Genomic DNA, 27,690 nt, shown 5'->3' with positions numbered 1-27,690 from the left:
ATTTTACCCTACTAAAAATTAAGAAAAATTGATATTTAAATTAAATTTAAGAAAAAAGCTTTTCTCAGGACAAGCTTTTATTACTTGTTAATAAAACGAATTAAAAAGTAAAAAATTAAATTAAAGAAAAAAAACTTTTTTAAAAATAAGCTTTTATTAGTGGTTAATAAAATTAACTAAAAAGCAAAAAATAAATTGACTGTAAAGAAATATAACACTTTATAAGTTCATTGTAACCTTTAACGAGAATTAGGCCTCTTCTTCTGCGACAAAAAAAAATCCATATTGTACATAATTATATATTTTTAACATTAAAACTTTACACCTAAATTATTAAATCTTACAGTTTATATCACAGTCCTAAAAAGCGTGTTAAATTTTGATGGTATAATTAAGAACATTTAGGACCTCCTTTTCTTGCTATCAGAATGTAACACGCTTTTATTAGAACAATTAGGAGCAGAGACTACAGAAGACCTATCGATACCTTAGAATTATAGTTAGGGCGTAAGAGAGGTGCTGAAAACTTTTACCTTTAAACCTTAGCTTTAAAATAAAAAGTTCTAAACATTGTTTTACTGACAATTTCCATCTTCTTTCATGCAACGGATTTTCAATGTTTTGTCATCGTTTACGCTACAACTCACAGACAAAGTTGAAGTTATAATGATCCTAATTTATCTACTTATAATTATACTTTGTTTTGTCATCATAACATCATTGTTAATCTTCGTACATCGTTATCGCGCCAAAGTGAAAAGGCACAAGCAGCGTTGTCAATATTTTGAGGTAAGAGAAATTGACTGTACTAATTAATAATTACAAACTAAATACAATAAGTAACAGCATTTTATTGTAGAGGTGGCAAGGGAATAAGAAAACACAACTAGTGTTGTGTTGAATGAAACAAATTTCTGCTTCGTTTGTTTTAGCCTTCGAATTATGTTATCTGTTGCCTTGCAAACTGGTTGGTTCATTGACTGATGGGGATAGTACTTCCTCTCCAATCAGCGTCGCTTTGATAGCTTAGTTCATGAATTAACCATTAAAAAATTAGTTTGAACACTGGCGAATGTTTAAAAGTTGCTGTGTTAACCTCGTTTCACAACACGCGTCCCCTGCACCAAGTCTCACTAGTTCCGAACTAGCGCTGAACTGTTACATTAAGAGACGGTACAAGTACAATTTCTGTCAACTCACAGTGCTCTCAACTGGCACTTTAAACATTTTGATGTCATACGAAATGACAATTGCCCTAACCTGCATATCTTTTGAATGAATTGTTAACTTGTGAGCTCGTAGATTGTTCTAAAATACTCTCCATGGGTACTAGTGTGACAGCCCACTATTAGGCTCTGCATGCGATTAGCAGCAGTTCGGAGGTAGTATTTTAACCGGTAAATCAAAACTATCGCGTTACGAAATTGTCTCTCAATTTTTCTACGTTGTCCATACAGTTGGGTTAAAATATTCCAGAAGATCTACACGCCCAACATTCCTGAGTTCTAAGAGGCTCTTGTAAGTTGGTTTTCCAAGAACCTTCTTTCTACTTGTACAAGGCGCACAGCAGGTGCTGTATTGTCTTTGCTGTTCCGGAAGGTTGAATCTGTAACATCAGTGTTTCAATCACATCAAAGCGACATGCATAGTCAAGCGTCCGCCGAATACCTCAAATAATCCCACTATATCTATTTATCTTAAGAACGGCCAAGAGGACAGTAATCGCTTTTACCTATTTTAAGTCTCCTTAAGCCAGTACTCAAAAGTACGACTCTTGATGATTCCTAACCGTACATCTTTTGCTCCTTTGATATCGAGAGCTGATACGTGCAGTGCAAGCTCAAAGGACATCACGTCTCCCGGTATTTTACGATATCCCGGCACTCCCGTAAATAAAAACTGAGATTTCGAGTCTCTGAGTGAGCTGCCTGTCTTTTCTATGAGGAAAGAGCATCCTATATTTGTTTTTGCGACTTTAGAAGGTAAAATATACCCCTAAACTGTAAGAAACCCTTACTATACCAGCTACCGTGGATCAAACCCACTTCATGGAATCAATTGATTTAACTATTGCCCTCATTTCGAGCTTGGATACCTTCGTAAGAGAGCATTCAACCTCCTCCTACTTTATGCCGGACAGTGGCACATCAGTTGCTGCACGGTTTGCTCTCCCTCAATACAGCTGCTGCAGTTATCGTGATGTCTATCTTAATGGTGTGAGTAGCTATCAAACAGTTGAGAACCCTTAGCAGGGACGATAGCCCTGACTTATTCAGTATAACGAAATTTGAAATAGGTCGTAGGTACACCTACAAAATAAATTCCGGGAAGGATATGGGGTGGTCATACCAGTCCTGGCCAGTTCATTAGCTGTATAGTTGCCTTTAATGTCCCTGTGCCCAGGTACCATATATGAAGCTTATAATGCAGTTCTGGGCCATCTTATCTGTAGCAATTAGTGATCGATTATGTGTTGTCCACACAGAAGTCCATGACCTTAAGCGCGGCCCTTTTTTAGACACAGATGCTAAAGGATTTACGCTACCATGATCGGGGAAGCGAAAGGAGACCCCTGGTCCGATGTTCAGTTAAAACATAACTCCTCCATCTTTCGATCGCGCATATAGCCAATTACAAAAAGTCTCTGTGAAACGTAATTTAATCGCCCCACAAACACTTGAGTAAAATTTTCCTTTTCTTTGAGGGCTTCTTCCTATGTGATTTTTACATTATTCTGTTGTTCACATCGGGACGAAGTTCTGCCTTCAGTACTACTGCATAATCTACTTAGGCCAATATATTTCTGTTAAGTTGATGGAGCAAACAAGCAAATTGGTAGAAGGACATCGCCATGGGGAGTTTCCCTCTAGGTCCTAGATAAGCGCTTATCATTCTGGACGGCATAACCAACTTTCCCAGTTAACAATAAAGTCCTTAAGGTCATGTAATGCTGTATGGGTTGAGAATCTCTTAAGATTAGTATTAGGCTATTGACATCGAGGCATTGGACTAGGGAGTCCGGAATCTTTAGTTTGCAATCAAGATATCACCAGCGAACTGGTTTTTGTAGCACTGCTGAAAGAATTCCTGTTTTAATTCATTGGCTCATTTATTATGGTTGATTAGATTATTATTCCCTTGCTGTGTCCGTTGAGTCGGTTGAATGGAGCTTGATTCGTACGTTAACATTGGTTGATGACCAGACAAAGTTTCTGCAGGATAATATAAATAAGTTATTCGATGATCACGTTCCACTAAAAATAAAAACACCTAAATACAAGAATAGCCCTTGGTTCAATGTTACATTAAAACACCTTATCCACCTTCGTAACCAAGCCTACTCACGGTGGAAAAGGTACAAAACAGTCGAAGCGCATAGCTGCTTTAAAACAGCTCGGCTTATTTCAAACAAAGCCATAAGGCTGGCCAAGGCAAATTATTTTAAGTATAAGTTTAGTTCTGCTTTGAATACAAAAGAAAAGTGGAACAAACTCAAACAAATAGGAATTGGTAAGCCCAAAAGTGACCTATCTCATCCCCCTGATGTCGACATCAACGAAATAAATAATACTTTTGTAAGACTACCAAACTCAGCCGACAATGTGTGTATTGATAACTACTCCGTGCGTGTTAATGTTGACACTAGCCCTTTCGAGTCTGTTTGTGTCGATAATTGTGATGTTGTCCAAGCCATACTTTCTGTGAAGTCTAACGCAATGGGGCTTGATGGTATATGTTCAAAGTTTTTAAAAGTCATTCTTCCCAAAATCCTTCCCCACATTACTTACTTGGTCAACTCAATTTTGACGACCGGTGTCTTCCCAATATACTGGAAAGCTGCAAAAGTTATTCCAATCCGTAAACAAAATAATGAGTATCGACCAATAGCCATACTCCCTTTCCTCTCTAAGGTCGTTGAACGTATTCTACATGGGCAAATCGTATCATATGTACATGAATACAAGCTCCTGTCAGATAGTCAGTCCGGTTTCAGGTCAAAGCGGAGCTGTACAACGGCACTCTGTGACAGAAGAAATTCGTGAGCGAGTGGATGAAAGTTACATTGCCTTCTTAACACTTCTTGACCACTCCAAAGCTTTCGATTCTGTAGACCACACTGTGCTCTGTAGGAAGCTGGAAAACCTATTTAACTTCTCTGGTCATGCAGTTGCCCTTATAAGATCATATCTTGGCGATAGGACTCAAGCAGTATGTATAGATGGTGAAAAGTCTGACTTCCTTCATGTCTTAAGAGGCGTCCCTCAAGGCTCTATCCTGGGTCCTCTGTTATTTGTTCTGTACATCAATGACTTACCCGATGTCCTTAAGTATTGTAATGTTCATATCTACGCTGATGATGTGCAGTTATTTACGTGTTGTCCTCGTGATCAAACTAGCTTGTGCATAAGTAACTTAAACCACGATTTGAATCAAATATTTTCATGGGCTGCTATGAATGGCTTATGTATAAACCCGAATAAGTCAAAATGTATTGTTATTCATAGAAGGTCTTTTCCCACTAATGATTTAGAGAATGTAGTGTTCGACAATTCCGTTATAGAATACGTAGATACGGTGAAAAACTTAGGTGTAATTTTTAACAAAACATTGACATGGAAATACCATATTTTTAGAATGGTTGGAAAAGTGTATGGAATGCTTCGTACACTATGGTTAACACAGTATTTCACGCCTTTGCACATAAGACTACTTCTGGCTAAAGCGTACTTAATACCTACGCTACTCCATGGTTGTGTGATTTACTCAAACTGTGACTATCTGTGCAAGAACAAACTAAATGTTGTTTACAACAACATTGCTAGATATGTTTATGGGTTGAAAAGATTTGACCAAGTATCTCAACATGCTGAAAGGTTGCTAAACATTTCTTTCGAAAATCTTTTAAAAGTCAAAACACTGTCCTTCCTCCATAAATTGATACACACGAAGGAACCCGACTAGCCCAATATCATGTCCCCATGACCCATTTACCTGCACGCTCCTTGGCCGATTGATCCTCCAGAAAAATAGCTCCCTTGGCTACTTTCTTTTATCATTGGTATTCATATTCATTCAATTAATAATTTCGAAAAACTACACAATATTTAGTTAGTATACAAATTTTCTCTCTCGTTTGCTTGTTTCAGGATCTCGAAAAGAAAACACGAATCGATGAAAAAAATACTTTTGATTTTCCCAAAAAAACTTTACCTTCCTCACCAGAGGATTTGGCGCAGTTTCAATTAGATCTTGAACATAAAATACTTTTCAACGATACCATGGAAATTGAACGTGATTATGTAACGCTACATGAAGTTTTGGGTGAAGGGGCGTTTGGTCTGGTGCGACGTGGCACATACAATGATGGTAAAACAGAAGCACGTGAAGTGGCAGTTAAAATGTTGAAAGGTGAGTTGAACATGTGCCCGAGGGGTTCGTTAGATTAAATAAGGTGGATTAAACTGGCAGGTCCAATACGATCTCACATAGACTAAATGAGTGCAAATTGTTAACACAAGTTTGCTCAACGACCAAATTAAAAAACCAGAACATCTGCTATAAAATACCTCCGTCATATTTACAAATACTCTCAGATTTCTAGGACCTCTGCCAGTTACACAAAACGTGATCGATCTTTCACTGCTTTAGATGTTGTAGTTTGAGTGGTTATTGCAACCTATGTTCCTCCTAGCAGCCACGGTGGTGTCGTGCTCCGCCTACCACACCGAAGACCTGGGTTCACACCCCGGGCAAAGCAACATCAAAAATTTAGAAAAAGAGTTTTTTCAATTAGAAGAAAGTAATCGGAGGCGCCCCTCGGTAGTGATTTGGCAAACACTCGGAATGTATTTCAGCCATGAAAATCTTCCCAGTGAAAATTTATCTGCCTTACAGGTTCCGAAGTTGGCTTAAAACATATAGGTCCCGTCCGCCAATTTGTAAGAAAAATTAAAAGGAGCACAACGCAAATTGAAAGCTCGGTCACTTCGGAGGTTATGGCGCCTTGTATTAATGTATTTTTTTAGTACTTCCGCCTGAAAAATACATAATACTACTATGAACCCCAGCGCAGTATACCGCTAACTCCACTGCTTCTATTTCTATGGAACCATCAGTGTACACACGTATCGCACCGTCTGCCATTTGAGCGCCTCTGCTCCAACCTACTACCCCTGTTGCAATTAGGCAGTCTATTTGTCCAATATTGACGACGCTATAGTCACTACTATGGTCGTATGATCTACGCTCAAACTGCCACGAGGTATTGAGTCATGCTGCAGTTGTTAACACTATGTTCTTCACCACCAGGTCTACAGGTGGAAAGTATAGAATGGCATACAGTGCAGCCGTCGTGGTTCGCGGCTCGCATTATGCTAAGCATTGAAATCCTGCATACCCTCTCTTATTTTTGGAGTAGATTCTAGTTTGTGCGTCCGCCCACCAAACAAGGACTCCAAAGTATAGGATAAGCCAACAATCGCTGTAAATATCCAATGGGGGAGAGAGGGCGATAGGCCCCAGCATTTTTTCACATGCATGAAGTACGTCGAGGCCCTCTTCACTCCCTACACGTTAAGCTTCCACGACAAATTACTATGTAGAATGGTTACCATATATTTTGTACAATGTTTTCCTTGCGGATTCATCCCTCATAGCTTAAGCCTAGTCCATTCCGCACCTCATACATCCTAGTAAACAAAACAACCGCATTGGCCGAATTTTATTTTGAGCAATTCCACGATCGCTCTACTCAATATATGTAGGTTGGTATGGAATGCACCATCTTGATAAGTCACCAAGTCCGGCACTAATCGCTGCGTGATCGAAGTGTAAGTGTTGTACGTTGGCTCTTCTGCATCATCTCCCGATAAGAAATTTGACCCCCTTCGATAAGAAAGGGAAATGCCTACCAAAAATAAGTATGCCTAAAGTGATGAGATTTTCCCTTAAATACGCAGCTACCTATAAAGTAGTTGAGAATTCAATTGCTGAGTAACTCCTTTTTAATCTGGCGAATGAAATTACAAGGAACGTTATTGTATATGCATGCCCTTCAAATCAACAATCCTAAGAATTTTTCGTTGTTCACTGTTGGCCCTTGGTATGCTATGTGCGGGTGAATGTTGTTGTTGATGTAGCGATAAGGACACTCCCCGAAGGCCTTGGGGAGCGTTATCGATGTTGATGGTCCTTTGCCGTATGCAGATCCGGTACGTTCCGGTACCAAGCATCATAAAGGTACTAGCCCGACCATCTTTGGATTGATTTGGTATGATCACATGAAATCTTCTAGGCCATACCGCCTTCCCACCCCCTAGATAAATCAGGAGTTTGGGGTCGCCAGAGCCTCGGCTGTTAATGAAACAGGATTCGCCACGGGTAGGTGAGGTTGAAAATTGGGTTGGAAAAGCTATATATTGCGCTGGCAACCCCTTGAGAGGGTTGCGCTACACAATCCCTTGAATCAATTTTAGTCGCCTCTTACGACAGGCATACCTACCGCAGGTATATTCTAAGCCCCCTAACCCGTTGGGTTACAGCCCAGTTCGCTGAGTGCGGTGGTAGTAAGGTATATAGATGCTTAGATAAGTTGTGAGAGTTGTTTTCAACGGATTATTTGCTGAACGCGCCCATTTTTACCATTACGAAAAGAGAATGCTAAAATTTGGATTTTCTCTTTTATAGAATATAGGCATGCATATATTTACACATTCTTATGTTAATTTACTAAATATGTACACATAATTATTCTTATTAACTTATTCAATACACTTTGAATATTTGTGCTTTCAGATCGTCCATCTGTCGATGATGTGCGTGCTTTTCGTCGTGAAATCGAGGTAATGAAATCTGTGGAGCGACATCCGAACATTGTTGGCATAATTGGTCATTGTACGAAACGTCATAATGAAATGCTTTTACTCACGGAATATTGCAGTTTTGGCAACTTGTTGGATTTCCTAAGGTAACTATTAGGCATTTTAAGTTGGGTTTTCGAACAAGCATCGGTCAGTTCAACCATGCATGCTAGCCAAATAGCTGCAGCGCAAGAGGAAGAGGAGGATGCCGGGGTGGGTGAGAGGAAGAAAGCTTAACTATGTAGGAAACTTAAATCGATAAAATGTGAAGGAATCTATAATAAGGGCAAATTGCTAAAATGACTGTAAATTGTAGTTTACACAACTATAAAGTATCACCGAACCACTAGATTGAAATATTGATTTCTAGTATAACCAAAATTGTATAAACAACAGGTAAGGAAGGATAAGTTAGTTCGGGTGTAACCGAACATTGCATACTCAGCTGAGAGCTTAGCTGCGTTGGTTTCGTAGGGTTTCGTAGATGGTTTATAAGTGGTTTTTAATTCCATATCACATACGTTTAGGAAATATCGGTCAAATTGCAGACCATGGTTGACGTTTTTTGGAACGATTTTCCTTCATCCTTTGTAAAATAAAGGAAAATCACCATGTAGGAAAATGAACCTAGGGTGACTCTAGAATATGGGTATCAAATGAAAGGTGTTAATTAGTATTTTAGAAGCGAGTGGGCCATAGTTCTCTAGGTGGACGCCTTTTCGAGATATCGCCATAAAGGTGGATCAGGGGTGACTCTAGAAAATGTTTGTACGATATGGGTAGCAAATGAAAGCTGTTAATGAGTATTTTAAAAGGGAACGGGCCTTAGTTCTATAGGTGGACGCCTTTTCGGGATATCGCCATGAAGGTGGACCAGGGGTGATTATAGAATGTGTCTCAAATGAAAGGTGTTAATTAGTATTTTAAAAGGGAGTGGGCCATAGTTCTATAGGTGGACGCCTTTTCGAGATATCGCCATAAAGGTGGACCAGGGGTGACTCTAGAATGTGTTTTTACGATATGGGTATCAAATGAAAGGTGTTAATGAGTATTTTAAAAGGGAGTGGGCCTTAGTTCTATAGGTGGACGCCTTTTCGAGATATCGCCATAAAGGTGGACCAGGGGTGTCTCTAGAATGTGTTTGTACGATATGGGTATCAAATGAAAGGTGTTAATAAATATTTTAAAAGGGAGAAGGCCTTAGTTCTATAGGTGAATGCCTTTTCGAGATATCACCATAAAGGTGGACCCGGGGTGACTATAGAATGTGTTGGGTATCAAATGAAAGCTGTTAATGAGTATTTTAAAAGGGAGTGGGCCTTAGTTCTATAGGTGGACGCCTTTTCGAGATATCGCCATAGAGATGGACCAGGGGTGACTCTAGAATGTGTTTGTACGATATGGGTATCAAACGAAAGGTGTTAATTAGTATTTTAAAAGGGAGTGGGCCGTAGTTCTACAGGTGAACGCCTTTTCGAGATATCACCATAAAGGTGGACCCGGGGTGACTATAGAATGTGTTGGGTATCAAATGAAAGCTGTTAATGAGTATTTTAAAAGGGAGTGGGCCTTAGTTCTATAGGTGGACGCCTTTTCGAGATATCGCCATAGAGATGGACCAGGGGTGACTCTAGAATGTGTTTGTACGATATGGGTATCAAACGAAAGGTGTTAATTAGTATTTTAAAAGGGAGTGGGCCGTAGTTCTACAGGTGAACGCCTTTTCGAGATATCACCATAAAGGTGGACCAGGGGTGACTCTAGAATGTCAGAACTTTTTCATTTTCTTCTACTTAATATGGTAGGTGTCACACCCATTTTACAAAGTTTTTTTCTAAAGTTATATTTTGCGTCAAAAAACCAATCCAATCACCATGTTTCATCCCTTTTTTCGTATTTGGTGTAGAATTATGGCATTTTTTTCATTTTTCGAAATTTTATATATCGAAAAAGTGGGCGTTTCTAATTTTTATTTAGCGTGCATATAGTAATAGGGGTAACGTTCCTGCCAAATTTCATCATGATATCTTCAACAACTGCCAAATTACAGCTTGCAAAACTTTTAAATTACCTTCTTTTAAAAGTGGGCGGTGCCGCGCCCATTGTCCAAAATTTCACTAATTTTCTATTTTGCGTCATGAGGTCAAACCACCTACCAAGTTTCAGCGCTTTATCCATCTTTGGTAATGAATTTTCGCACTTTTTCGGTTTTTCGAAATTTTCAATATCGAAAAAATGAGCGTGGTTATAGTCCGATTCGTTTTAAATAGCGATCTGAGATGAGTGCTCAGGAACATACATACCAAATTATATTTCATTAAGATACCTCAAAATTTACTCAAGTTATCGTGTTTACGAACGGACGGACGGACAGACGGATGGACATGGCTAAATGAATTGCTTTTTTCGCCCAGATCATTTTAATAAATAGAAGTCTATATCTATCTCGATTAGTTTATGTCGTTACGGATTACCGTTTTGCGAACAATATTAATATACTCTGTGTGCTCTGCTCAGCTGAGTATAAAAAGCAACTAAAAAAAAGTTTCTGACCGTTGCATTTGTGTGTATTTTGTTGTTGCATTCCGAATGGCATGCAATAAAAATTTGCTATGCACGATGCAAGACCTAATATTAGACAAAATACACTCATATGCATAGGAGACAACAGCGAATACTAGATGGAGGGAGATGAGACAAGTAAATAAGCTACTTATCGGGTAGGCTGTTCGCAAAAAGCCTAGACCGTAGGTGAACTAATTACGAGGCAACTGTGACCTACAAAAGCTACGCAGTTCAAGTGATGAGGAATCAGTTTGATTTTAATTCGTTGTAAGTGAAGCGCGCCACCCTGGTGTGATGGTAGCGTGCTCCGCCTACCACTCCGTATGCCCTGGGTTCACACCCCGGGCAAAGCAACATCAAAATTTTAGAAATAAGGTTTTTCAATTATAAGAAAATTTTTCTAAGTGGGGTCGCCCCTCGGCAGTGTTTGGCAAGCGCTCCGGTTGTATTTCTGCCACGAAAAGCTCGCAGTGAAAACCCATCTGCCTTGCAGATGCGTTCGGAGTCGGCATAAAACATGTAGGTCCCGTCCGGCCAATTTGTAGGGAAAATCAAGAGGAGCACGACGCAAATTGGAAGAGAAGTTCGGCCTTAGATCTCTTCGGAGGTTATCGCGCCTTACATTTATTTTTTTTTTATTAAGTGAAGCGCGCGAATAATTTTAATTGTTAAGTTCTACTACCATATTAGTGCTGTAAACAAAGAGCGTAAAAGTATATATAATATTTGAGGTTTTTTTAAACGATAACGGAAGGCAAAAGAATAATTGAGTATTCTAAGTATTCGCAAAAATATCGTTTGATACAGCGTCCCATACAAATGTATGCAATAAAACGACTAAAGCCGCAAACATCTTTTGAACCACACTCTTCTGTTAAAATTTCTTAATGCTTGGAAAATACAAAATTGTATATAGGATACTCAGTCGATTCCGTTAAAATTTCCGGGATAGCTGCATAAGCACCCAAAGAATGTTCCTGTTAAGTTTTTTTTTTTTCAAGAAATTGGACCATATTTGGATGCGACTGCATAAATTGATAGCTAAAGTTTTTATTTGTACCAAGGGACCAAAATAATCGAATTTATGATGCGATGAGAACGAGAGGGAGTCAGAGGGAGAGATGCAGACAGCAAGAGAAGATAGGTGAGAAAAGACGGAGAGGGAGAAAGAGAATAGAGTAAAAGATAATAACATCTTAAAAGTCATGCGAATAAACTAAAGTTAGAGCAGAGCAACGTCTGCCAGGTGTACTAGGGCAGATAAACCTGGTATTGGAAATCATAATGTTGATTTCGATGCGGCACTTAGCCAAAACAAACCCTTTGATGCCAACTTTTGTTTCATTACAAGCATATGCGTCGATTAGTGCAAACTAGCCTATACAAATTAAGCGCATGTTTTCCTGTCTCCTTTATCCGTTTTGCATAATCAGCTCGTTTCCACTTTTCGCGTTCTGTCTTCTCATTTCAGAGATGAATGGAAATATTTGTATGACCTGAATGTTAAGTGCAACAGCGCCTCCATGAGACGGATGTCCAGCCACTTGCACACGTACAACGCCCGAAGACAGCACAGACCATCAACACATCGACAAATATGCAGTGATGGCAGCAGCAATAACAGCAACCACATAACGAAAGGCGGCGCTAGTAGTAATGCATATAGAAGTCGCTATGCAGTGCGTAGAAGTAGTGCTGCCGCCGCTGGTGCTACTACTGTTTTAAATGATTTCGATGGCAACATTATTGATAGACTAAAATTCAAATACAAATATAAAAATCGCAATGCGACCCAGTTAAAAGATATTAACACAGCAACAATAGCAATATACCCCCGGTTGGGTGACATGTCGGCAACTACGGCAATGACATCCATCACAACACCACCACCACCTACACCCTTACAATCGCCACCACCTCTGTCGAATTACATTACCGCAGCAGACAATAAATCCTATGGATATGATGAAATATTCAATAGTAGCGAATGTAAGTATCCGCATATGGATTATGTTGATGATGTCAATGACACAGTCACAGAGATTGACAACACTGCAGATGGAGACGATGTTGAGCAGCAACACCGTAAGCGTCAACATTGTGTACATATGAAAAACAATAATAATTACCAACAACAAAAAACGCTGCCAATAAAGCGAAAAATGCTAGAACGTCGCCGAAGTTTATCGAAACTTGATGCTGCAATTGAAAACAAATCCTATTTTAAAGTTTTACCTGAACTGGTTAGAGAGGCAGCATTACGCCAACGGCAATGGCAACGACGTCAGGCACGTAATGCTGAACGTAACAGAATTTTGGCCGCATTAGAGCAAATGCTATCAAATGTTAGCACAACCACAACAACAACGACAATGGGTAGTAGTACAGCACAGATAACCGCCGAAAATTATTGTAATAATAAGCTGAGTGCAAGTCTGCGTCGAGAGCCATTAAGTACCTCCGATTTATTGGATATTGCGCGACAAGTTGCTGTAGGCATGGTGAGTTGCCTTGAATAATGCTTTTGAATTTTGGGCTAATATTTTCTCTATTACACTGTTTAACAAAACTAAACTGTTTTATGAACGGTCGGCGGTAAAACGAGAGTTATATTAGGAGTTTTTTTTTTTTTTATATTAGGAGTGAATAATATCGAAGATTTCGGAATAGCTTTAGGCAAAATTCAAGACTATTTTAAGCATCGTTTCGAAAATATTTCGGTGAAATTTTGGGAAAATTTCAGGATGACTTCTGGATTATTGTCGGATACCGTAACATTTCTAAGATGGTTTCGATATAGTCTCGAAATGATCCAGAAATTGTACAAAAATATTACCCAGAATAATGCCGAAGTGATCCTGCAATTGTTTTTAAATCGATCCCGAAATAGTTTCGAAATTGTGCCCAAAATAATAATTAGACCTGAAGCTCAAAAGGATCCTTAAATCAAAATCAAAATGATACTAAAGTCATCTTCAAATGTTCGTAAAACAGTCCAAAATGGTTCAAGAATATACCATACAATCCCGCCCCTTCAAAATTTGATTAAAATGCGTCAGTCCGCTACGTATGAACAGGGGTGACACTAAGCTACATATTAGCTGTTATGCAAATTCATAATTCTCTGCGTCCTCGCTTTCGGCAGATCCCCGCTCCTCTAAGAGTTGATGAAGCATGAATCTGTAAATTAATTGTCCCTAGAATTGAGGCAGAAGTTATTCATTGGGCTCTCACTACGCAGTCTCATCAGATACTGCCAAGTTATTACTCCAGAAACTGGTCGTTTCTCATTAAAAGCGGCCAGGTTTTTCTGTAAACCTCACAGGAGTTGTAGAGACTTTGTTCAGACCGGACCATACATCGATACCGGGCTCCCCACCATAAAGGTAAAAACGGTGAATCGATGAATCAAGGGTAGACGTCCCAATCCTTCAACAAGAAATCAAAAGGAGATAGGAGTTGCATACCAACCGTCAATTGGGAAAGTCATGGCTAGAAACCCGTGGTTGCAAAATTTCTAAGGTCATGAGCAAATCCGACGATCTAATACTCACAAAGTTGCTCATATCTCTAAAGGGAGAGGCTCATGATATTAACTGCACACTGCCTTCTGGCGTCACATGCCTATATACTAGGCCTCGTCAATAACAGGAGATGTACGAAGTGCGTGCTGCAGGAAGAAACGGTTAAACACGTTCTGTGTCCGTGACCTGCGCCCGCGACGTTAAGCCTCGAGATTTTAGAGGCAGCAGAGTTACCAGATGTCGACCCAGAAATTAAGCTGGACAACCTCTTTTATTTGCTAAGATGACGGTATTATTTTACAACATAAGTTCTGGTTCCTAATTGGATTTTTTCCGTTTGGTCACCAAATAAATTCTGGCAACTATATGGACACATTAAGTTTATTTGACGTCTTTATTCACCGTCCTTCAACTTAACCTGAGAGGTGAGTTACAGGGCCTATTTTCCGTTAGCTTCGTCGAGGAAATCCGATACGCAACAAAGGAGGGGAGCACTGCTTCTTAGCCTATTCAGTAAAGTTTAATAGCACCACATGGATTCTCATTAGAAATCAATCTATTAATTTACCAATAATTAAAGATAAATGAGCTGTAGTGAAAACGCTGGGTTCGGCTGAACATGTACCGGCGGCATCTTGTAAGAAGAATACCGCTACCTTGCTTGTGTCAGGACCAGCATTTGCTTCTAAGTCACTAATACTCATCCAATTCGGTTCGCATGCGCCCCTTTTTGCCAAGTAGTCCGAGCTATCAAGGATATGAAAACCATAAGCTACCTTATGAGATGCTATCCAGTTGTACAGTTGCTGTTATTGTAGTTGTTGTTGTTGTTTTTGTTGTTGTTATTGTAGCTCTAAAAACACTAACCGAAAGTCTTGGAAAGTGTTATCGATGTTGATGTTCCTTTGCCGGAAAAAGATCCTGTACATTATAGTAACAAGCACCATTAAGGTACAAGCTCGACCATCTTGAGAACGATTCAATTTGACCACATTGAACTTTTTAGGCCATTCCGTTCCCCACCCCCTACTTTCATGAGGAATTCATGGAGTCGCCAGAGCCTCGGCTACTAAAAAACAGGATACGCCACGGGTAGGTGAGAATGAAAATTATGCTGGAGAAACTATAAATTGCGCTATACAGTCGCTTGAATAATTTAGGTATTGAAGCTACCTTAAATAAGGTTCAAGCTTTCTATTTTTGAAAGCTCAAGAATTACTCTGTAACACTAACTGCCTTTCAAGGAACAGTTTCAACTTCTTCCCTTGACGGTACATGTATATTCAACCGTGCGGCCTTGTATAATTGTCTTTTGTGCTACAGTGTTATTTTCCATACCCTATTCATACTTATCAAGCAAATTCACCTGAAAATACTCTGCCCTCAGGGCAATTGTTTTAATTAAAAAACACCTTTGGTCCTGACCAATTGACGTGATAAATAGCGATTGTTGACATACACCAACTATGTATGATATCAAGTACAGTGTTGATGTTGTTGGCAGGTAAAGAGTTACGCGAGTATATGGATCATGAATTTTCCATGCGTTGACCGACGTACATTTGTTATATAACGTGCATATCATATATCGTTAGCTTAATGTGAAAATGCGCTAAGTCACTTTTTTGTATAGTTTTATTTTAATGCAGTTTTAAAACTGAATTCAAAATACATCGGTAAAAAAAAAATATTTTCATTTTTACGTGCTGTGGGCAATGATGTGTAAATGTGCTAAGTCGTCAGCCGTTAAAAAGAATGTGCTAAGTCAATCTGTCAATAATATCGATCTGAATTACTAGTAATTTCTTTGTGCACGCATTTTATTTATTTATTTAATTAATTCTAAAAGTGCATGCTTTGTTGTTGGTGTTGTTGTATTAACGATTGAGACACTCCCCGAAGGCTTTGGGGGAGTGTTACCGATGTTGATGGTCCTTTGCCGGATATAGGTCCGGAACGTTCCGGTAACAAAGCACTATTAAGGTACTAACCCGACCAATTCTGAAACGATTTATATGACCACATTAAACCTTATAGGCCATCCCGCCCTCCCCACCCCCTAGTTCCATGAGGAACTTGGGGTCGCCAGAGCCTCGGCTGTCAATGAAACAAAATAAAATATCCAAAGAAAACAAATATTCAAATGTTCAATACTTAAAGTATTTGAAAAATAAAATTTTGTATGGAAAATCTTTAAGTCCAAGGTGTGGAAATGAAAATGTCTAGCATCAATACTGCGGGCCATTTTTTTCTCAACAGAATATCATAGAGAGTAAAATTTTTCGTATGTGGTTTTCCTTGCGTGCAAAAATGTGCTCCAGAACAATTTTTTTGCACGGTTTTTGCAACAATTTTAAAAATAGAAATTTATTTCACAGAAAAAAAATGTGCTCTTAAAGAGTTTTTAAGTACAAGCAAATTGGTATTTGAATTGTCGGTAAAAAGTCTATTTGAGGGGTCGACTGCTAATACGCTACCAAAAATATCGAGAGGGGTGTCAAAAGATGCGTATTGACCTCCACAATAATAATCCGAAGGCGGAATGTAATGTTTTTGTACCCACAAAAATAATTGTGAACATAAGTGTTTTGCGCGGATATAGTTTTGGTCTCCAAACCGGTGTTGAACCCACTCAGGGTAATTTTTTATAACCGCAGCCGATGGCCGCCAATGCAGAAAGGTGTTCTGCACAAAAATACTATGGATACAACCCCCGGTTTCGGAGGGACCCGCGGGTCATTTATCGGTTTTTGTTTAATATCTTTTGCACGAGTTAAAATTTTTCTTTCCGCCTTCGGATTATTAATACTGAGGTCGTCAATACGCGTCGTTTGACACCTCTCTCGATATTTTTGGTAGCGTATTAGCAGCCGACCCCTCAACTAGACTTTTACCGAATTGTCAAAATCGGTGTAGCATATCGGCTGCTATTCAACTTTAAAAGAAAAAGGACAAAGAAAATTCAAATGGCGATAATTAAGGATACATTATTTTTTGGAAAAATCGAAGACACAAATGCTCGTGTATTATCGATAGCCACCAAATAATATCTTTGTTTCTCAAAAATAAATTATGACGTTTTTCGGTGATCACTTTCAGAAATTTTCACTCTGTGTCTTTAAACTTAACATTTATTCACATTGCTATTATTACATCGTTTTATTAAGATTATATAAGTATGAAATCTATACGCCCAGTGGTAATAAAAGTGCCAAATAAAAAATACAAAAAGTATTTAAAAACAGAATACATACACACTTTCGAAAATACTTTGAAATCGAAGCTTACATTTTTGGTATTATTAAGCGCTGTACGCAGATCAAAAGCAAACATTCAAGAAAAATTTTGCATTTTTCTTGAGCATGAAAATAGCAGCAGGCATACAATTTTGGCATTTCACGATGCATAGCAATTTATACATGAATACTGTTTTATAAAAATAAAACAAAATTTATGAAACTTTTTGATACAATTTCCCCCCGCTCACGATCCGCCACTAACTAGAGAATGTAATAAAATACTTAGAACAATTAGCAGAGGACACTAACAGCACAAGTGACACCAGAAGCGAAGCTCCATTCTGTTGCAAAATGTATAAATTTTAGATTCATTACATTAGTTCATTTCTGGTATGAAATTTTAAGGAGGATTGATCGTGTGCAGCACAGATTACAAGATCCGGGGATGAATTTTGGAGAAGCGTATCATGATCTTAAATCTGACTGAACTATCCGAAATTCGGGACACTCTTTGTGAAGAAGCAATAGAAAAAGCGAAGTCTCCTTGTGAAAATGGGATATTGATATAGTAAAACGTGTAAAAAGATAAAGATGTTGGTCTTTGCGCAGAATTTGAAATTTCTCGCGTTATGAAAAGTGTTCTCGATCGTCTCCAACAAGAAATACGTACAAGATTTACATGACTAAATGACCTTAATTATACCTTTCATGAACATGAAATGGTATATTAACTTTGGTCCGATGTTTGTAACGTTGAGAAATATAAAAGATAGACTCACCATTAAGTATACCGAATTGATCAGGGCGACGAACTGAATTGATATAGCCATGTCCGTCCCTTATGTTACTAAACCCTTTTTCATCTCTTTCGTTAGACCGATGCTAGAATACGGATCAATAGTCTGGAATCCAAAACATCAAGTTCATGTAGATAGACTTGAAGCAGTACAAAAGCAATTTTTTCTTTTCTCTTTAAGACATTTTCAGTGGGACTCTGCGTATATTCTTCCACCTTATACTAGTCGGTTGAAGCTTATGAATTTTCCAACTCTTGCAAGTCGTAGGGAAATGCTATGCATAATATTTAGGGCTAAACTTTTGAATAGATTGATTTCAATCTTTTTGAACGAATTAAATTTTAACGTCCCATCACGAGTGTTAAGACATTACGAAACTCTTCTTTACAGGCAGTGTAGAACTAATTTCGAATTAAATGAACTTTTCGAGGTCTGTGCCATTATTTTAACACTCATTCTAATTCATTTGATATAACGGATTCACCTTTTACCATAAAGAAAACTGTCCTATCCTATCTTAACTCGTAACAAAAAGAAGTTAAATGGAATAAAAATAAAAATTTTACGTACTAAAATTTTTTACTTATTTAACAATATTGTATATTGTGGCGAATATTAGTATCACTATGCTGTTAGTAAATAACCATAAAAAAAAAACAGCAAGCAGCCACACTTATGTACATGTACACATTAAAGCAAACAACCACACTTTTGTACAAGGCAACGAAGAATATTCCATACACATAACCAGCAGCTTGAAGCAGAGAGATTATTTCACATACATATATGTAGCCGGCAGCTAAGAGCAGAAGTTGTTACTCACACATGCACACGCATATGGCTAGAAGAAAAGCGTAAATTACAGATATACATATATATAGCTAAATAACCAAGGCATGTACGTGAAACGTCTAGACCTAAGGAGAAATGGGCGAATGAAGTAAACGAGAGTATAAGAGCAACGCAAGCTGAGGAGTCAGTAATGAGCTTGATTTAACCACGCTATTTATTAGTGCAGTATGTATAATTGAACTTGTGTAGTACTACTCCCAAGGTACTTCAAATAAAGACCATTTTGCAACACCGAATGTTGGAGTTATTTATTCGACAGTTCAACGATTCAAACGTTACCAGAAGTGCAAAATAATCGGAATTCTCCAAAAATTCGTTACGATATGTATAATTTCTAGCTGTTATTTCGTTACTGATATCAGAGAAAAATTGTAAGTTTACATACGGCGATGGTTACTAGGATACATCCAACACCAACATCCATATCAGTGCAAATGCAGACGCCTTTAGCTGCTCAGCCATATGAATGTCCCGTTGTTCGCTGTACAATTGGTCTCTAAGAGTTGCCTTTTTGTTTCTATTCCTTTTGATCACCATCTAGGCACATACACTCTGTATGAGCGAAACTCGCTAATTAAATACATATGATCTAACTGTTATGTTTAATACTCAGCTGAAGATTTTTACTCTGCAGCTGTGCAGTTTTAGATCTCGACGCTGAACAAACATCCGCCTATCAACAACTCGGAAAAATCAAATCCGTGCGTCATGCGGATGCGCCCCTCGTGTCGGTTGGACGGGCTTTCGAGGGTATTAATCCATTGGGTATTATTATTATCATTTTTTCATAATGCGCCTTAAGAAGTATAACTTCAATAGTTTTGCACTTAATCACATTTCTTTGAAACAAGCACTCATCTGATTATTTGCTTGTGGGTGGAAAAAGATATCTTACTTCAAAGCGCTGCCGTTTTAAGAAATATGTTATTACTTATAAATATCATTTATATTATTCCTTAAATTTTTCATTTATCTCAAATAGCGCTATGCTGCATAACTAAAACTTAATCTTCTTCTCCATTTATTTCCTTTCTACTTTTTTTCTAGCAATTTCTTGCAAAAAATAAAGTGGTCCATCGTGATTTAGCGGCGCGGAATGTGCTGGTTGCGCCAGATCGAACTATTAAAATTGCCGACTTTGGGTAAGATACTCATTACTTAAGTACATCATAATTTATGGAATTTGTATAATTTATGTATAACTTGACATATTTGTTGTTGGTCTTTTAGTTGGAATGCTTATTAAATTGTTTGAGTGGACTACAAAATAATTTGGAAATAGCATTCAATTGCTTTATGTTCATTCAACTTAACATTGCAGGACGATTTGAAATGGATTGCAAGTTGAGTGACAAGAGGTTTGATAATAACGGTGGGTTGGTTGGTTGCTATTCTAGGCGGCATTTTTATGCATTTTCTCCTGGAACCAATTAATTATCAAGTATATTAACATAATGTACAATGAGCCTGTTTTTACAAAATAGTTAGTTTGTTAAACCTGTTGATGTCATTTATGGAATATACCTCTCTAAGATCGGACAGCACGAAAGCGCCCAGACTTTGGTACCTGATATTTGTCAGGGCTGGACATTCGCTGAAAAAATGAATGACCGGTTTCTTACAACCATCGTATGTGGTTGTACCTCCAGCACATGCCATTGAAGGGGATTCTCATTCTTTCTGCATGTGAGTGAAATGGCTATCATCCTAATTATTTCGTGCTGAACGCTGTTGCTTGAGCATGAGCACTATAATTTTTTAGTAAGCTGGAGTGTGTTTATAGAGAAGGTGTTTTTGGCCCCACAGTCAGAAAGTACAGCCTCCAAAATAAAACCTTCCTATCGGACTGAGGCTGACCGAGTTCGGCGGTGCGCGAAGCATGGTCATATCAAGCATGAAGTTCATGCGTCAAATATACATCAAGCTACAAGGCTGTGTCCCGATCGAAATACACGCAATCAAATCAACCATCTTGTGACAGATGGACGGCATGCCTGTAGCCTGTAGTTTTTAGATATGCGTACGATCCGAGGACCTGACACGACCCTGACCATTATCTCGTCACAGTCAAAATATGTAGCCGCCTCTGCACGGCTAAAACCAAGGAGCAATAGTCGAAAGGCTGCGATCGCAACAGACTGTCGATGATTTTGCAACTCGACTTTCATTCTTGCTCTCTGATATCGCAAGTCAACGCGACGGAATACAGGAGCAGTGGAAGCAAATCTCTAAAGAATTCTGTAACGCGGCCGAAGAAAAAAGTAGTTACTGGCGAAACCGAAAAAACAACTGCCACGAAAAACAACTGCAAGAACGAAAACGGCGACCTTGTAACCGAATTGACCCATCACCTCTTCGGGGATCTTAAAGCCGCCTTCGACAGCACCAAATTACGCTGCCTATATGCCACTGAGTTTGAATTTGGCTTTCTCGAAAACGTATATGGCTGTGCAAAATGACGCTGAACAACACCATTAGACCAGTCACAATTTGTAAGAACCTCTCCGAGCCGTTCGAAATTAAACTAGGTTTTAGACAAAGTAACCCTCTATCGTCCAATTTCTTAATTTTGATGGTGGCGAAAATCCTACTAGCTGCAGAACTTTACTCCTCTGTAACAATTTTCTATAAAACCGTGCAGTTACTGGTGTATGCTGACGACATGGATGTCATCGGCGTGAACAGCCGCATCGTAAGTTCTGCTTAGTCCAAACTGGAAAAAGGAGAGGAAAAGATGGGTTTGGTGGTGATTGAGAACAAATCGAATTACCTGCTGTCATTGAGCAAGGAGTCAGCGCTTTTGCGCCTTGACGATCCCGCGACTGTTGGGAGCCATCATTAATTGTAAAGACTTTGTTTATCTGGGACCCAGCATTAACAAAAACAACAACATCAGCTCTGAAATCCAGTGAAGAATCAGGTAAGCAGTTGGACTACATGGGTAGGCAATTGAAAAATAAAGTCATCTCTTGGCAAATGAAAATCATGCTCTACAAGTCACTTGCCTTATCCGGCCTGCTATATGGTGCAGAAGCATGGACCATGACAATATCAGATGAAGCGGCTCTGGGAAAGTTCGAGAGAAAAGTTCTTAGAACGATTTACGGACTTCTAGGCGTTGGCGACGGCGAGTACCGAAGAAGGTTTAATGATGAGCTTTACGCAGTCATCAACAGATTCCAGCGAATACAAACGCAGTCAAATTAAGAAAGGCTTTAAAAAGGCCAGGAAGGTCATTTGAAGTGGCCATATGGCCAATTGTCCTTTTGGCCATTGACTTTATGTCACCGCATTTAAGCATTTTTCAAAACATTTTTTATTTAGCCACATTCACTGTAGGACATCGGTTTCGTTTGGTCCGTGTCAGTCTCTGCAAAGCCTCTTGCAGCGAGAGTGGGATCGAAGTAAATATAAGTAGTTTCACTTAATCACAAATATTTAATATAATTTTTTTTAACTCTCTACTCATAATTCCGCTTTATTTCAATTCTCAATAAATTTGTATTAATTCAATTTAAAAAAAATAGTTCTGAGAAAAGACCAATTAATTAGAACTATTTGCTGTCTCTTTCCAATTTCATGTCGGTTTCTTTACCTCTTTGGATAACTTTGAACCACTAATGGCGATACATATTTACAAAAATTTCAAAAACCACTCAGATTAAGTCGCGATATTTATCAAGAGAATGTTTATAAAAAGACTGGGAACGGTAAATTGCCTATTAAGTGGTTGGCCTTGGAATCGATGACGCATCAGGTGTATACAACGCAAAGTGATGTGTAAGTATTATAGTTATATGTATGTATGTAGTACATTAGGGTGGGTCGATTCATTAACCGATATCGCGCCATCGTTTTTTCGATAGGATTTGAGCTCAGGAAAAAAAGTTCCACTACGCATACCTAAAAAATAATGTTCGAGCCTGCGAAATTTCATTTTTTTGACTTTGATTTTTAAGGTTTTTTTCATGACCTACTAAAAAAATTCTCATTTGATTGTAAAATTTTCATGTATACCCTGTCCGACCCAAAAATGGCCGCTAAAAACGTTGGCGAAACCAGTTTTTTAAAAAAAAAAACTCTCTAGTCAAATTTAAACCCCAGTTAAACTACTGAGCAGTTTTTCAGTCACAGTTTAAAGCCTCCTTTGGGTTAGGTTTTTTTCTACGGCAACATTGGTTTTTTATTATCTACATAATTTGTAGATACGACATCTGGATTTCGCTTGTCCAACAAACATTTAAAAGATATTTCTCCAACGAAATGTATAGCTAGTTCCGGAGGTGATATCCAACATGATTATCTAGTTATTCTTAAACCAGATAGTTCTCAAGTTGATATCCAACTTCATTCTCCAATCACTATCCAACCTTTGAGAAATTTTGTAAAATTTATAGTTTCGAATTGAATTCCAACATCATTAGCATTTTCAAATTATTATCCAACTTTTAAGAGATGTTGACAAATGTACAGCTCTCAAATGAATATTCAACACATTTCTCGAGTTGATATCGTACATTTATTTATTTATTTCTTTATTACAGTTTAATTAAGCCTAGCTTATATCTATTTACAATATATATATATAATTATCTTAACTACACTAACATATTCTAACCTAGTTATATCTATGAACTACCATACAGTGCTGAACTGTGGCAGACCTCCGAATCATGCCAACAATATTTAGATCCCAATAATCTCTGGTATGAAAGCCATTTACGCATAAGCACGTAGGAGATATCAGAGCGGTGATGCACTGATATAATCGAGTGATGCGTTGCAGTCACGGTTGCCACTTTTGGTCCATTTGGACCTTTCCAACCCCATTTAGTCCGCTGGTCCCTTTTTTCCATTTTTGGTCCTTTTTAGGCTGTAATCAAGATTGTTTGCTTTCACTGAGGAAAAAATGTTCAACGCTGCCCACAAAATTTTCCACACCTTCATTAACTCTTATATAATTTATAATTAACCTCAATGGATTTCTTACAAAAAAATTGATGTCATCAAAATGTAGCAGAACAATGGCACTTCACCTAGAAGATAGTTTAGAAAAGTTTTGGATCTTGAAGCAAACCAATTTTCGTTAATTGTTGGTGAAACAAGCGGTCAATCAGAAAATCTTGTTTTGGTAGCTAGATATTTCGATCGTTTATCAAAAACTTTTCGGTTATTTAAGAATTCATGAGCTTAACACCGGATATAATAATTGAATTTCAATTATTATGTTTTTTCCAAGAGAAACTGAAAAGAAAGAAACATTTACTGGCATATTGCGATGGACCATTTCGAAAACCGCCAACGTAATCATCATCAGGCAATATTGTAATGTTATCAAAGGTTTCACCGGGATTCGAACCGTGAATCACATGGTGAAACTGCAGTAGCCTTTAACCACTAGGCCATCCTGCTGGTATTTGTTTTCATGCTTAATTCAGGTTTTCTCATTTCTACACTAACAACACAATTGAGACATTTTGTCTCTATATTGATTTTTGTGCCATGTAGATTTGTTTTTGTAAAGTTCTTCTTCGTTGCGAATTAGAAGCTTTGTAAACTCGGGCTCAGTTGTACATATTTATGTATGTTTGTTTAATGGTGTGTTCAGTTTATACTTATATTTAAGAATTCATGAGCTTAACACCGGCTTATAATAATTGAATTTCAATTATTATGTTTTTTCCAAGAGAAACTGAAAAGAAAGAAACATTTACTGGCATATTGCGATGGACCATTTCGAAAACCGCCAACGTAATCATCATCAGGCAATTTTGTAATGTTATCAAAGGTTTCACCGGGATTCGAACCGTGAATCACATGGTGAAACTGCAGTAGGTTTTAACCACTATGCCATCCTGCTGGTATTTGTTTTCATGCTTAATTCAGGTTTTCTCATTTCTACACTAACAACACAATTGAGACATTTTGTCTCTACATTGATTTGTGTGCCATGTAGATTATTTTTGTAAAGTTCTTCTTCGTTGCGAATTAGAAGCTTTGTAAACAAACATACATAAATATGTACAACTGAGCCCGAGTTTACAAAGCTTCCAATTCGCAACGAAGAAGAACTTTACAAAAACAAATCTACATGGCACACAAATCAATACAGAGACAAAATTTCTCAATTGTGTTGTTAGTGTAGAAATGAGAAAACCTGAATTAAGCATGAAAACAAATACCAGCAGGATGGCCTAGTGGTTAAAGGCTACTGCAGTTTCACCATGTAATGCACGGTTCGAATCCCGGTGAAACCTTTGATAACATTACAAAATTGCCTGATAATGATTACGTTGGCGGTTTTCGAAATGGTCCGTCGCAATATGCCAGTAAATGTTTCTTTCTTTTCAGTTTCTTTTGGAAAAAACATAATAATTGAAATTCAATTTTTATAAGCCGGTGCTAAGCTCATGAATTCTTAAATATAAGTATAAACTGAACACACCATTAAACAAACATACATAAAAACTTTTCGTGATAGACTTTAGTCACTGTTTGAGCTTAAAAAAAGTTGTTGCAAATGCACGTGCAGAAATTTGATGGAGTTGTCCACTGATGAAGACATTCTTGTATTGAAAACTAAATAAATGAATGAGACTAATTTTTTTATATTAAGTGCACTTACCACAGTTTTATGTTCAAGTTATGCGATATGCTTCGATAGGTAATGAGAGTTTTTAAATTTTTCTCACACAGCACAAAACAAATTGATGAGTTTTAGGAATTCCAAGGCTATTATGTTCTTCACACTGCGATGCGGCTATATTTTCTATTTTCGTGTCTGGAAGTTAATAGCATTTCTGCTATACAACCGTCAAATTCAATATCAGTTACAGAATTAAAAGTTTCTATATATTTCCGACCTGCGCTAAAGAGTTCAATCAGAAAACTTTAGTCTGCTTATATTATTTCATCAATATGAGTAATTTTAGGTGCAATGATTATATCAAAACATTGGATATTTAAAAAATATCAGTGTACATAATTTAGAATACTAAGTATCTTAACCCAAGAAATATTTTTATTGGAAATAAGGCAGGAATATTTTTGGAAAGCGATAACTTAACCAATGCTCAACGTAGATCTGATATAAACGCTTTGTGCCAAATTATTCCCGTTGGCAGAACCTCAGAAACTATAATAATAACATTGTTAATAATAACTAATTTCTCGTACCTCGTCAAATGGAAATTCGACCATTACTCCACAGTGCAAACTTTTAGGACTTCTCAATAGTGTTAAAGAAACTAGTATTTCTTTAAAAAGGGGCTTATTAATTATTTTTTTAATTAGTATGTTTAATATAATTTCATTATATAAAATTATTTCCGAATTAAACGTAATGAACATCAACAGAACGATATTTTCAATATCAACCAATTATTTTTTCAATTCTAACCACCTACTACCAATTTCATTATTTTTCAAAATTGCTGAAGTTGCTATGTCGTAACAACTCGGCCTTTCCTGCATTTCAGATTGACCTCAATCAGATTTCATTGTTGCTTATATCTTCATCAATACTTTCGTTATCATCGTCAGGAATCATAGAATAAAACGGTTTTAACTTCTCTGATGAAAATACTGTAGAATATGTTTTCTTGGTTCAGCAAATTACACGGAGATCTTTGATTACGTAACGGTCATTACCAAGTACTTTGTCAATAATGAAAGGTCCTTTAAATCGTGGTTCTAATTTTCTTTCGGGTTTTCGAAATTTTCGATATCGAAAAAGTGGGCGTGGTTGTAGTCCGATTTCGTTAATTTTGAATAGCGATCTGAGATGAGCGCCCAGGAACCTACATACCAAATTTCATCAAGATACCTCGAAATTTACTCAAGTTATCGTGTTTAGAGACGGACGGACGGCATGGCTAAATGCCATATCTATCTCGATTAGTTTATGCCGGATTACCGTTATGCGAACAAAGTTAATATACTCTGTGAGCTCTGTTCAGCTGAGTATAAATATCTGTTGAGTTGACCCGCGATTCGGTTTGTTTCTTTTAGTGTACAATTTTTGATGTGCAAACATCTTTGCTCACGGTATGGGCATGGGGAAATCCAGAATGTAAGCGCAAGCGTAGTCCCATGCTATGTGGGGGAATATAGAATGTGAGAGTAAGTATAGCCACCACACTGTAGCGTAGTGTGATAACAATATGCGTGGTAGTGTTGATATGAATAAAAGTCCCGCCACATAAGCAGTTTTTCATATAGATGCGTTTAACTCAATCTGATGCATTATGAGTAGATTGCACTTATAGTTATGGAGAACGGTAGATTGAGCTACAGTTGGCCCTCTGCCATGAAAAAATAGCCAACTTTCTAATTGTGTTGCAAGCAAATCATAAGAAGAAGAATTTGACATTTGCTTTGGCTAAGGGTGCTGGCACACTTTGCAAGTGAAATTATTTTTCCCACTCGTTGGTAACTTTTCTAACATTTTTCGCAATTAAAAACTGCAATATAACAAATGAATACGACACAAAATATGTTAGCAAGTATTTTTGTTGTATAGGGAGAATGTACGTGCGTAAAGCTGGCAGACCCAAGTGCTCAAAAGTAAGTTTAAGTTGATTGAGAATTAAGTGCATTTTAGGTGCTATTTAGGGCCACAAAAGATAAATTAGGTGCTCATTTAGTTTTCGAGATATTCGCAAAAAAGTGTGGGTCTGCTAGCTTAACGTCAAGCTAGCAGACCCACACTTTTTTGCGAATGTCTTGAAAACTAAATAAAAACCTAAATTCTCTTTTATGGCCCTAAAAAGCACCTAAATAGCTCCCAATTTTGATATACTTTTTATTTAAAATAAAATGAAATTTAAATTGTGGGTCTGCTAGCTTGACGTTA

General features: G+C 37.8%; 1 protein-coding gene across 16 annotated transcripts in view; it reads left to right on the top strand.

The window, feature by feature from the left end:
• Positions 1-27,690, top strand: part of tor (tyrosine protein kinase receptor torso) — a 435,792-nt gene that overhangs the window by 360,635 nt on the left and 47,467 nt on the right. For all 16 annotated transcript variants that reach the window (XM_067775615.1, XM_067775614.1, XM_067775610.1 and 13 more), the window contains 6 exons: positions 650-789; positions 5,148-5,409; positions 7,795-7,966; positions 11,896-12,925; positions 19,884-19,978; positions 22,497-22,616. In XM_067775615.1, coding sequence (XP_067631716.1) covers positions 650-789; positions 5,148-5,409; positions 7,795-7,966; positions 11,896-12,925; positions 19,884-19,978; positions 22,497-22,616 — 1,819 coding nt within the window. The remainder of the gene's footprint in view (positions 1-649; positions 790-5,147; positions 5,410-7,794; positions 7,967-11,895; positions 12,926-19,883; positions 19,979-22,496; positions 22,617-27,690) is intronic.

This window comes from Eurosta solidaginis, chromosome 3, assembly GCF_040869045.1.
Source record: "Eurosta solidaginis isolate ZX-2024a chromosome 3, ASM4086904v1, whole genome shotgun sequence".
Lineage (NCBI taxonomy): Eukaryota > Metazoa > Arthropoda > Insecta > Diptera > Tephritidae > Eurosta > Eurosta solidaginis.
The sequence above is the reverse complement of the archived record's forward strand: the minus strand, read 5'-3'. Positions and strand labels throughout refer to the sequence as shown.